The 12,315-nt window shown below is 41.7% G+C and overlaps 1 protein-coding gene across 2 annotated transcripts in view; it reads left to right on the top strand.

Moving 5' to 3' along the window:
* The first annotated feature begins 3,008 nt into the window (after positions 1–3,008).
* LOC120025022 (E3 ubiquitin-protein ligase NEDD4-like) overlaps positions 3,009–12,315 on the top strand; it is a 44,399-nt gene continuing 35,092 nt past the window's right edge. The window contains exons 1-4 of one of the 2 annotated variants that reach the window (XM_038969451.1): positions 3,009–3,248; positions 5,031–5,104; positions 6,491–6,569; positions 6,663–6,701. In XM_038969451.1, coding sequence (XP_038825379.1) covers positions 3,201–3,248; positions 5,031–5,104; positions 6,491–6,569; positions 6,663–6,701 — 240 coding nt within the window. In that variant the 5' untranslated portion in view covers positions 3,009–3,200. Of the gene's footprint in view, positions 3,249–5,030; positions 5,105–6,490; positions 6,570–6,662; positions 6,702–12,315 lie in introns of those variants that run through there. The other variant, XM_038969452.1, reaches the window with a different exon arrangement.

Below are 12,315 nucleotides of genomic sequence, written 5' to 3' on the forward strand. Positions count from 1 at the left end.
GAACAGTTGATGTTGAGATGTGTCTGTTACTTGAACTCTGTGCAGCATTTATTTGGGCATCGATTTTTGAAGCTGGTAACTCTAATGACATTATCCTCTGCAGGTAACTGGGTCTTCCTTTCCTGTGGCGGTCCTCATGAGAGCCAGTTTCATCATAGCGCTTGATGGTTTTTGCGACTGCACTTGAAGTAACTTTCAAAGTTCTTGAAATACAAAAAAAAGAAAAAAAAGGAAAGGAAAGAATTTGTGGAATTTCTTTAACTTTCAACAAGGCACACCTGTTAATTGAAATGCATTCCAGGTGACTACCTCATGAAGCTGGTTGAGAGAATGTCAAGAGTGTGCAAAGCTGTCATCAAGGCAATGAGTGGCTACTTTGAAGAACCTCAAATATTAAATACATTTAGATTTGTTTTACACTTTTTTGGTTACATGATTCCATGTGTTATTTCATAGTTTTGATGTCTTCACTATTATTCTACAATGTAGAAAATAGTAAAAATAAAGAAAAACCCTTGAATGAGTAGGTGTGTCCAAACTTTTGACTGGTATTGTACATGTAGGTAGGGGTAAAAGTGACTAGGCAATCAGGATAGATAATAACAGAGTAGCAGAAGTGTATGTGTCTGTGGTGTCAAAAATATGCATATGTGTTGTGTGTGTGAGCGATTTGTAGTTTTTGTGTGTTGGAGTGTCCGTGTAGTATGTGTAAGTGTGTGGGTAGAGTTCATTGTGTTTGCATAGAGGAAGTGCAAGAGCGTAAGTGCAACAACAACAAAAAAGGGCGGGATGCAAATAGTCCGAGTAGTCATTTGAGTAACTGTTCAGCAGTCTTATGGCTGGGGGTAGAAGCTGTTCAGGAACCTTTTGTTCCCAGACTCGGTGCTGCGGTTCGGCTTGCCGTGCGGTAGCAGATGGAACAGTCTACTACACTTGGGTGGCTGTAGTCTTTGACCATTTTTAGGATCTGAGAGCCCATGCCAAATCTTTTCAGCCTTCTGAGGGGGAAGAGGTGTTGTGCCCTCTTCACGACTGTGCAGTGGTCGAAAAAGTACCCAATTGTCATTTAAAAAAATACTACTTAAGTATACGTTTTTTTTAATCAAAAGTAAATGTAATTGCTAAAATATACTAAGTATCAAAAGTAAAAGTATAAATCATTTCAAATATCTTATTAAGCAAACCAGACTGCACCATTTTTTACATTTACAGATAGCCAGGAGCACACCAACACTCAGACATCATTTACAAATGAAGCATGTGTGTTTAGTCCGCCAGATCAGAGGCAGTAGGGATGACCAGGGATGTTCTCTTGATAAGTGCATGCATTGGACCATTTTCTGTTCCTGCTAAGCATTCAAATGTAACAAGTGGATGTCAGGGAAAATATATGGAGTAAATTTAGGAATGTAGTGAAGTAAAAGTTGTCAAAAAAATAAATAGTAAAGTACAGATACCCCCAAAATGACTTAAGTAGTACTTCAAATAATTTTTTACTCAAGTTCTTTACACCACTGCAACTGTGTTTGGACCATGATAGGTCACACCCCTGAAAGGCCCCCGTGTCGAGGGTCAGTGTGGCGGATGTGCTGTTGCCTACCCTCACCACCTGGGGACGGCCCAACAGGATGTCCAGGATCCAGTTGCAGAGGTTGGTGCTCAGTCCCAGGGTCCTTAGCTTAGTGATGAGCCTGGAGGGCACTATGGTGTTCAACGCTGAGCTGTAGTCAATAAACAGCATTCTCACGTAGGTATTCCTTTTGTCCAGGTGGGAAAGGGCAGTGTGGAGTGCAATAGAGATTGCGTCATCTGTGGATCTGTTGGGGTGGTATGCAAATGTGCAGTGGATGTCTGGGATGATGGTGTTGATGTGAGCCATGACCAGCCTTTCAAAACATTTCATGGCTACAGATGTGAGTGCTATGAAGCAATAGTCATTTAGACTGGTTAGCTTGGCATTCTTGGGCACAGGGACTATGGTGGTCTGCTTGAAGGTATTACAGACTGGGTCAGGGAGAGGTTGCCAGCTGTTCAGCGCATTCTCTCAGTACGAGTCCTGGTAATCCGTCTGGCCTTGTGAATTTTAACCTGTTTAAAGGTCTTACTCACATTGGCTATGGCGAGTGTGATCACACAGTCATCCAGAACAGCTGGTGCTCTCATGCATGGTTCAGTCTAGCCCTTGATCATGACTCTCAGTTCCATTACACAGTCATTGGATGAAGGCGTCTTCTGTAGAGGGGAGTTTTGTTAAGAGCTGCGGTGCTCGGTCTGAACATAAACACAATCTCTTGCGGTACGGTTTTGGAAGCATAAGGACCTCATCTTTCATATCAGAGAAATTATAAAAAAAATGAAAAAAAGTTCAATTGAAACACTTTCATAGTGTTAGTGTTCCCACACTGCCATATTTCCATGTTACAGTGCTTGTTTACGGAAAACAGACGGAAGTGGACTACCTGTGCTAATTAGCTACAGTATCTGCATCTCCGAACACCTGTGTGTAAATGGAAGACAGTCGCCACAAATGTGTTGTCACTGAAAAATACTGTCGGCTGCAACAGTGTTAAAACAGTGTACAGAGAAGTGTGTATTTTGATTTGTGAAATTATTTTATTGTGATATGAAAGCAGAGGGATTTATGTTTCTACAACTGTACCACAATTGAGAATCAATACACGTTTAGATGGAGTATTTGGCTGTTTTGCTGCCAGAGCCAATTCGGCTCTGAACAGAACATGTAAGGAAGGTCCTGGGACTATAAGGAGTAAAGTTAGGCTCCTTTTGTCAATATTGGGCTAGTCTCAGTGGTTTGTAAAATGATGCAACATTACAATATTTGAAATGGGTACATTACTTGTCCTGGTCTGCAATGGAAGTGAAGATGCAAAACTATTAATTACAACCATTTGCACTAACCACCGGATGTTATGTGATAGCTGTTTTGTGTCAACATTTTATAAACATTGTACATTACGTTATCGTGAAATTACTACGTAGGGGTGGAGGCGTGGTAGCAGAGGAGCCAGGATCCTGTTGGTGGAGAACGAGGCACGACACATTTGAACATTTTAACTAGAATTGTGTTTGGTACAGTTCATTAGTTAGTGAAAGGTGAATTGGCGGAAGAGCACCTACAGCGTTATCATTCTGTACATTTTACTTTAATCGAGCTACAGGACAACTACGGCGCTGAGGATATGAGTATGGCCGCACTTCCCGAGGTCCGCGGACTAATGACTGATGAGGTAAATATTTAGCTAACGCTAGCTAACTAGCTAGCTAATTAACTAACTGGCTACGTGGGCAGACAAATTCCGTTATATCCAAGTGTTTAGCTAAATTGTCATTACATTTCTTTGGTTATTGTCAACCAAGCTGTCAGAGATGGACAGTCAAGTCCCAACATACCAATATCCATTTTATCTAAGCAACTAGCCAGCTAGCTACCTAACATTAGTTAGCATGTGTAACAATTGACGGTCACTGAGTACGTCATCAGCTATCTTGTAGCTGTCATCGTTGTAAAGGCCTACTGTTGATCAATTAGCTAGCTAACACACTCTTTTTTTGACCACCTATTGATAATACAATATATTAATTGAATTATCAACTAACCATGTCAGTTGGCTATAAACTCAGAGAGCATTGCCCAAAGGAGTCATGTGAGTTATTATCACGTCATTATTCATGTGGCCTTAATTGATCTTGAATGTTTGAGATCAAATAAGTATCCACGTGGAAAACCACACTTTATATTCCTGTGAGTCATTTACAGTAAGTGCCATTTATGTAGCTAACATCAGACCCCTTGACCTTTTCCAAATTTTGTTACTTTACAGCCTTATTCTAAAATGGATGAAAAAAACATTAAAACTCAGCAATCTACACACAATAACCCATAATGACAAAGCAAAAACAGGTTATTAGATATTTTTGCAAATGTATTAAAATAAAAAACAGAAACCTTATTTACATAAGTATTCAGACCCTTTGAGGTCGAAGGAATTTTCGGTAGAGCTCAGAGTCAGCAATGTGTCGTGGCACAGATCTGGGGAAGAGTACCAAAAAATGTCTGCAGCATTGAAGGTCCCCAAGAACACCGTGACCTCCATTCTTAAATGGAAGAAGTTTGGAACCATCAAGACTTGTCCTAGAGCTAGCTGCCCTGCCAAACTGAGCAATCGGGGGAGAAGGGCCTTGGTCAGGGAGGTGAACCCGATGGTCACTGAAAGAGCTCCAGAGTTCCTCTGTGGAGATGGTTGTCCTTCTGGATAGTTCTCCCATCTCTGCAGCACTCCACAAATCAGGCCTTTATGGTAGTGACCAGACGGAAGCCACTCCTCAGTAAAAGGCACATGATAGTTTGCCAAATGGCACCTAAAGGAATCTGACTATGAGAAACAAGATTGGCAATGTACATGGCAATGTACCGTGAGATCCTTGAAAACCTGCTCAGGACCTCAGACTGGGGCAAAGGTTCACCTTCCAACAGCACAACAACCCTAAGCACACAGCCAAGACATCGCAGGAGTGGCTTCAGGATAAGTCTCTGAATGTCCTTGAGTGGCCCAACCAGAGCCCGGACTTGAACCCGATCTAACATCTCTGGAGAGACCTGAAAATAGCTGTGCCGCGACGCTCTCCATCCAACCTCGCAGTGCTCGAGAGGATCTGAAGAGAAGATTGGGAGAAACTCCCCAAAAACAGGTGTGCCAAGCTTGTAGCGTCATACCCAAGAAGACTCAAGTCTGTAATCACAGAAAGTGATGCTTCAACAAAGTCCTGAGTAAAGGGACTGAATACTTATGTAAATGTGATATTTCAGTTTTTTATTTTTAAGACATTAGCAAAAATTTCTAAAAATCTGCTTTTGCTTTGACATTATGGGGTATTTTGTGTAGATTGATGAGGGGGAAAAACGATTTAATATTTTAGAATAAGGCTGTAACGTAACAAAATGTGGAAAAAGTCACTTTGTACTGTAAGCAGCTAATAATGTGATTTATGTCCTTGTGTTTTTTTCCCAGAATGAGGCTAGAATTCTGAGAGTGAAAGTCATAGCTGGAATTGGTTTGGCCAAGAAAGATATCCTTGGAGCCAGGTCAGTCTTGATTTTGAAGAAAATATGTCTTCAAATTGTTAATCCAATCTATCAGTATCACTTAAACAAATTCAGGAGATTGTTTTTTTAATGGTATTATAGCGAACGGTGGGACAGAGAAGTTAACCTCATATTAGCGAGGATAGCGTCACTGACACCAATTTAAAGAACAGCGGTACAGGGAAGCGAACCTGGGTCATTGGTGTGAAATGCAAAAACCCTATGGATTGCACCCATAGGGTTAACCCACTTGGTTGGAATTGTAACCAGGCTCATATTAGCGAGGATTGCTTCAGTATCTTTGTATAATTCTGGTGTCTCATGTTACCAAAATACGGTGTCCTATCTTTGGTACACTCCCTTTTTAGGAAACTCATGCTTTTGTTCATGTTATACCATAAAATAGAAAATTCTGATTCTACATGATCCTTAGTGTGGACTGTGGACCCTTCCTAACTTATTGGACTCCTAAATCATCTATTACAGTTCTGTGTGCTGTTTTGCCCAAAACACATCTAGAGTTTATAAGCAGGTCTATTGCTCCAATCATTTTACACATCTACCCACTTCATTATAAACAGCAAACTGATTGTCAGTTTATACTGTAAACACTTGGTAATGAACCCATGTGTGTGGAACGTTTTTTATTTAGTCAACATTGTGGACCTAGTGGTGTGCATGCGCATACTATACTATATGGTTGTTGAAGGCGCTGTGCATTTAGAAAAACAAACTTATTTGCCTAATACTTATTGAATACTATTAATCAAACTTGAGCGCAAAACCCTGAGACTTGCAAAATCATCTTCAAACTGTGCTGTTCCACAGACGGAAAATGGTTGCTGTGGTCCTGTTTTGCATTGTTGAATGGAAAGTTCAGCACCATAGCAGTGGGTTGAAAGACGGCCTTGAAGACACCTTGTGTACCCACTTCAAAATATGATATTCTTATTCATATCAAGTAGGCTTATGGCATCTTCCATGCGTTCCTTAAATTGTTCAATTTTTCCTTAAACTCTCTTTAGACCGTAATGTAACTGTCCTGTGCAACCTTAAGATGGCGCTATAATCAGGAGTTCTGTGCCCTTGCATACAGTAGATGCTCCAGAATCTCCAGGCTCCTTTCCCCTAAATAGCCCACCATCATTTCCCCTCAAGTCAGCACTGCCGAATAAACACTTTTTTTCTTCACATGTCCATTGTAAAAGATCAGTCGTTTTTTTTCAGTGCGACTATTTATGGTTCTGATGACATCATTGGTTTGTGCTCCATATGGCCTGTGGGATAAAACTGTTACATGCTGAGGATGTTCCCTCGTTTGATCTTTGGGCACACCAAGGGACAGAGACATCAAGTTAAGCTTTGTATTTTCATTTTCTACCACAGTGATCCATATACAAGAGTGTCCCTTTATGACCCTGTCAATGGAGAACTAACAAGTCTTCAGACTAAAACAATTAAAAAGGTGAGTAACTGCGCTATCTGAATAAGTACGGAGCGTTTATTTGTTTGTTTTGTAAGTATCCTATTTACATTTTAAATGCATTGTCATTTCCAGACATTGGATCCGAAGTGGAATGAGGAATTCTTTTTCAGGGTAAGTCAAATGTATGGTTAAAAGAGCATTGTGAATTCTTGTGAATGTGTGTGTGGTTTCTGTTTTACCCAGGGCTCTGAGAACATTTAAGACTCAACCTTTCTATTTTTTTATTTCTCTTTATCTCATCTCTTTTTGCTGCATGCCTCCATGTCGTATGGACAATTAACTGGAGCCTTATTTCCCAGCCCTAATGGCTCAGTAATATGTTCCCTATTAGTGTTTGAAGCTTCTCCAGATTCTCACTGGGAGGTTAACATTTCACAAACAGCAAGTTAAAAGTCAGAACGCGAAACATTTTATGTTCATGTCTGCAGACATGGGTGTTTTTTAAAAAACAAAACATTTTTTTACAATGTTTATGGGTGTCTGTACATAATGAGCACCAACAGGAAGTCCTCCACTGTGTTGGGCATTGTGATTGGTCAGTAAGACCCACACACCATCCTGTGAGTATTGTTGCCCCTGGCTCCTATCTTGGGCATGTAAACACAGCTTGATTAAATGTTGAACTGAGGGTGTGAAACAGAGCCTCAGTGAGTCAGCTGGTGTTGACGTGAGTCCTTGCTCTGAGGTTTTTGTGTGGAGAGCTGCGTATAGCAAGGTCCTTCTGTCCTGATTTGTTTTTCATTTGGTTGATCCTCTCTGGTGGAGGAGCAGACATAAATATTCACAACACTTTTTTAGTAGCTATGGGAGCACAGATATGAATTTGAATTGTTAGTGTACCTTGAGACCTGAAGTTCAAGGGCACAATTCAAAAGCTGGAACTTTTGCTGACGGAGGTTGAATTTGTTATTTCAACAAAAATACTTTGAAAAGAGTAGGTTGTTTGGGTGGTGGTTTCCTAAGCTTATTGTGGTTGCAAAAATGTAATCTTGATGGAGAAAACCACATTTTCTGCATGTGGAGAAAAAGCAGAGAGCTGAGTAACTTCTACCTGCATCTGGATGTACCACAAAGCAGGAGACTTGGCCCATCTCGCCAGTAGACCGAGGGAGGTATTTGAAATGTTTTCATTTCTCTGGCCCTGGACATTGAGCAGGAAGCTTTTGCCTGTGTATATATAGTTGCACACATTCACTAAAATATCCAGTATGTTTAAGCCTTAGACACTCATTAGCCATGTCTAGAAATGATGGCAGTGTTGCACAATGTCTCATTGCCCTGGACAATGATTCAACACTCTCCCAGTCATCTGAAATGTTAAAAACAATCACGTCACCATGCCAGTTGAGATTTCTCCATCTCCTACAGTCTATTCAGGGCTTTTCTCCATCATGGTTTCTTGGTACAGTAAATCAGTACCTTGGACGTATACAGCTGTTGTAACACTAACAGCTCACTGCACTTTGTAGTACTTGTCCCTATTGTGAATATTATTATGTTTATACCTGCCCTGGAACTCTATATAGAACCTTCTTGATAAAATAACGTGTTCAAACCCATGTCAAAATATATTTTTAAACACCTGATTCCCTAGCCTATCTCTTATCTTTATATTTTGATTGTTCTTTTGAAGTTAATCATATCATAAAGTAAACAAGTTATATTTCACGAACGCACTCTCCCATATACTCTACAGGAGTTGCGGCCTATTTGGCCCACCTTACCAACGTGGCGGTGTCAATAATGGCTTCACTTAGCAAGAGGGCCCGTTTTAACAGAAACACATTTAATTTTCCAGTGGTCATGAAATGCCTGAGGGCGGTGACTTCAGTTACAATGCCCCTGTGCGCCCCTTCCCAGCTCTGTCGGGTGGATTTCTGACGTATTTTAGTTATAGATCATTCTCTCTGTTTTAAGCATTGAGAGGAAATACACCTATGTTTTGAAAATATTTCTGAGAAGTATTTATGTACAAAAAAATGGTATTGTTAGTTCTGTGTTAAATGGGATGGGTTTTGTAATTAAAGCTGGGTGTCAGCAGATGGAGGATCAAATTAGCTTTCATTAGTCCAGTCAGCGATGGATTGAAATAGTAGCCATGTTTGGTGCGAAACCTACTAGTTTTCAAGGACCTGTTTGTGCTTTGTCTTAGCCCTGTGGTATTCTGGCTGGTTGGCTATCTTTGCTTGTGAGTGGAGCTTGATTTTAGCTTTGACAGCTGACATTGGTCACCAGCCATTTGTGGTGCTGAGGACTGTGCTATTGGGGAGTGGGCTTCCTCCAAATATCAATCAATCAAATGTATTTATAAAGCCCTTCTAACATCAGCTTATGTCACAAAGTGCTGTACAGAAACCCAACCTAAAACCCCAATAGCACAGTCCTCTCCTCTTCTACATGATCCTTAGTGTGGACTGTGGACCCTTCCTAACTTATTGGACTCCTAAATCATCTATTACAGTTCTGTGTGCTGTTTTGCCCAAAACACATCTAGAGTTTATAAGCAGGTCTATTGCTCCACTCATTTTACACATCTACCCACTTCATTATAAACAGCAAACTGATTGTCAGTTTATACTGTAAACACTTGGTAATGAACCCATGTGTGTGGAACGTTTTTTATTTAGTCAACATTGTGGACCTAGTGGTGTGCATGCGCATACTATACTATATGGTTGTTGAAGGCGCTGTGCATTTAGAAAAACAAACTTATTTGCCTAATACTTATTGAATACTATTAATCAAACTTGAGCGCAAAAACCTGAGACTTGCAAAATCATCTTCAAACTGTGCTGTTCCACAGACGGAAAATGGTTGCTGTGGTCCTGTTTTGCATTGTTGAATGGAAAGTTTAGCTCCATAGCAGTGGGTTGAAAGACGGCCTTGAAGACACCTTGTGTACCCACTTCAAAATATGATATTCTTATTCATATCAAGTAGGCTTATGTCAGCCTAAAACCCCAATAGCACAGTCCTAAACCCCCAGACTTTGTGAAAATTTATATTTGTGTCATTCTCAAAACTTTTGGTCACGACTAGAAGCACGGCGGCTAGAAAAAACACCCTAGATAGGCCAGAACCTAGGAAGAAACCTAGAGAGGAACCAGGCTATGAGGGGTGGCCAGTCCTCTTCTGGCTGTGCCGGGTGGAGATTATAACAGAACATGGCCAAGATGTTCAAATGTTCATAGATGACCAGCAGGGTCAAATAATAATAATCACAGTGGTTGTCGAGGGTGCAACAGGTCAGCACCTCAGGAGTAAATGTCAGTTGGATTTTCATAGCTGATCATTCAGAGTATCTCTACCGCTGCTGCTGTCTCTAGATAGTTGAAAACAGCAGGTCTGAGACAGGTAGCATGCCCGGTGAACAAGTCAGGGTTCCATAGCCGCAGGCAGAACAGTTGGAACTGGAGCAGCAGCACGGCCAGATGGACTGGGGACAGCAAGGAGTCATCAGGCCAGGTAGTCCTGAGGCATGGTCCTAGGGCTCAGGTCCTCTGAGAAAGAGAAAAAGAGAGAGCGAATTAGAGAGCATACTTAAATTCACACAGGACACCGGATAAGACAGGAGAAATAATCCAGATAAAACAGACTGACCCTAGCCCCCCGACACACAAACTACTGCAGCATACATACTGGAGGCTGAGACAGGAGGGGTCAGGAGACACTGTGGCACCATCCGACGATACCCCCGGACAGGGCCAAACAGGCAGGATATAACCCCACCCACTTTGCCAAAGCACAGCCCCCACACCACTAGAGGGTTATCTTCAACCACCAAATTACCATCCTGAGACAAGGCCGAGTATAGCCCACAAAGATCTCCGCCACGGCACAACCCAAGGGGGGGTGGCGCCAACCCGGACAGGAAGATCACATCAGTGACTCAACCCACTCAAGTGACGCACCCCTCCTAGGGACGGCATGGAAGGGCACCAGTAAGCCAGTGACTCAGCCCCTAATAGGGTTAGAGGCAGAGAATCCCAGTGGAGAGAGGGGAACCGGCCAGGCAGTGACAGCAAGGGTGGTTCGTTGCTCCAGTGCCTTTCTGTTCACCTTCACACTCCTGGGCCAGACTACACTCAATCATCGGACCTACTGAAGAGATGAGTCTTCAATAAAGACTTAAAGGTTGAGCCCGAGTCTGCGTCTCTCACATGGGTAGGCAGACCATTCCATAAAAATGGAGCTCTATAGGAGAAAGCCCTGCCTTCAGCTGTTTGCTTAGAAATTCTAGGGAGAGTAAGGAGGCCTGCGTCTTGTGACCGTAGTGTACGTGTAGGTATGTATGGCAGGACCAAATCGGAAAGATAGGTAGGAGCAAGCCCATGTAATGCTTTGTAGGTTAGCAGTAAAACCTTGAAATCAGCCTATGCCTTAACAGGAAACCAGTGTAGAGAGGCTAGCACTGGAGTAATATGATCACATTTTTTGGTTGTAGTCAAGATTCTAGCAGCCGTTTTTAGCACTAGTTTCTGATTTTTGCAATGTTACGTAGATGGAAAAAAGCTGTCCTTGAAACAATCTTGATATGTTTGTCAAAAGAGAGATCAGGGTCCAGAGTAACTTCACCGTTTTATTTGAGACGACTGTACAACCATCAAGATTAATTGTCAGATTCAACAGAAGATCTCTTAAATAGAAATCAGAAGCTTGATGCTAGCCTGAGTTTGTCCGCATAGACAACTCATGTTTTACAGACCCCTCAAAACATGGCTGGGCTCGTTCTTACTCAAATCTGGTCATGACTCAATCATGACTCAATGCATAAACACTCACCTTATTTACAGTAGGAAGTGCTTGGGATGTTTTTGCAAGTACAAATATATTTTCTGGTCCTCCTTAGCCATTTTAAAAAGAATGAATACACAGAAGCTCCATATGCAGTCTGGTCCGCTGAGCAATGGCACACCTTTCCCTTTGTCCTATTGTACCTTCATTTTGACTAGACCAGGTATTTCCAAACAGGTGTACGTGCAATGCCGTCGGGGGTACGCCAATAATTATTTTTATTTTTTTACCAATTCTTAATTTTCAAACAGTCCATTTATATTTTCCAATGGGGCTATACATTTGGGTGTGTTTTTTTTCTCACCTGAGTAGCCTCGTTTCCCTGCCAAAAATAAAATGAAACCATCCAGTGTTCAGCGAAATAACAACACAATGTCAAATACAGGTAGCCATGTCAAATAATTAACATCCAATCACATTAACCTCTCTCACGGGAATTCCACTAACTGTTTGTATGTAGCCAAACGTAGCTGCTGCTCATTCCATTTGCTCGAAAATTGATAAATGGTATAAAAAAAAGTAGACCTTTATTTAACTAGGCAAGTCAGTTAAGAACATATTCTTATTTTCAATGACGGCCTAGGAACAGTGGGTTAACTGCCTTGTTCAGGGGCAGAACGTCAGATTTGATCTTGCAACCTTTCGGTTACTAGTCCAACGCTCTAACCACGAGGCTACCTGCCGCCCCACATAACAGCTCTACTGGTAGTAGTACTGCTACTACAAGCAGTACTACACGAGCACATCCAATGCTAGCATCAGTAATTCTAAATTTGTTGTTAGCCCAGCTAGCATGGACACTGACAGTTGTGAATCTGATGCAGCCGAAGAGCTACTGCCCCCCTTACCCGGGAAAGCACCGAAAAGACAGGGACGTTGGACCATCGAATAGATGGCAAATATGATAAGAACTACATTGATTTGGGGTTCA

The sequence above is a fragment of the Salvelinus namaycush genome, chromosome 30 (assembly GCF_016432855.1).
Source record: "Salvelinus namaycush isolate Seneca chromosome 30, SaNama_1.0, whole genome shotgun sequence".
NCBI classification, from domain to species: domain Eukaryota; kingdom Metazoa; phylum Chordata; class Actinopteri; order Salmoniformes; family Salmonidae; genus Salvelinus; species Salvelinus namaycush.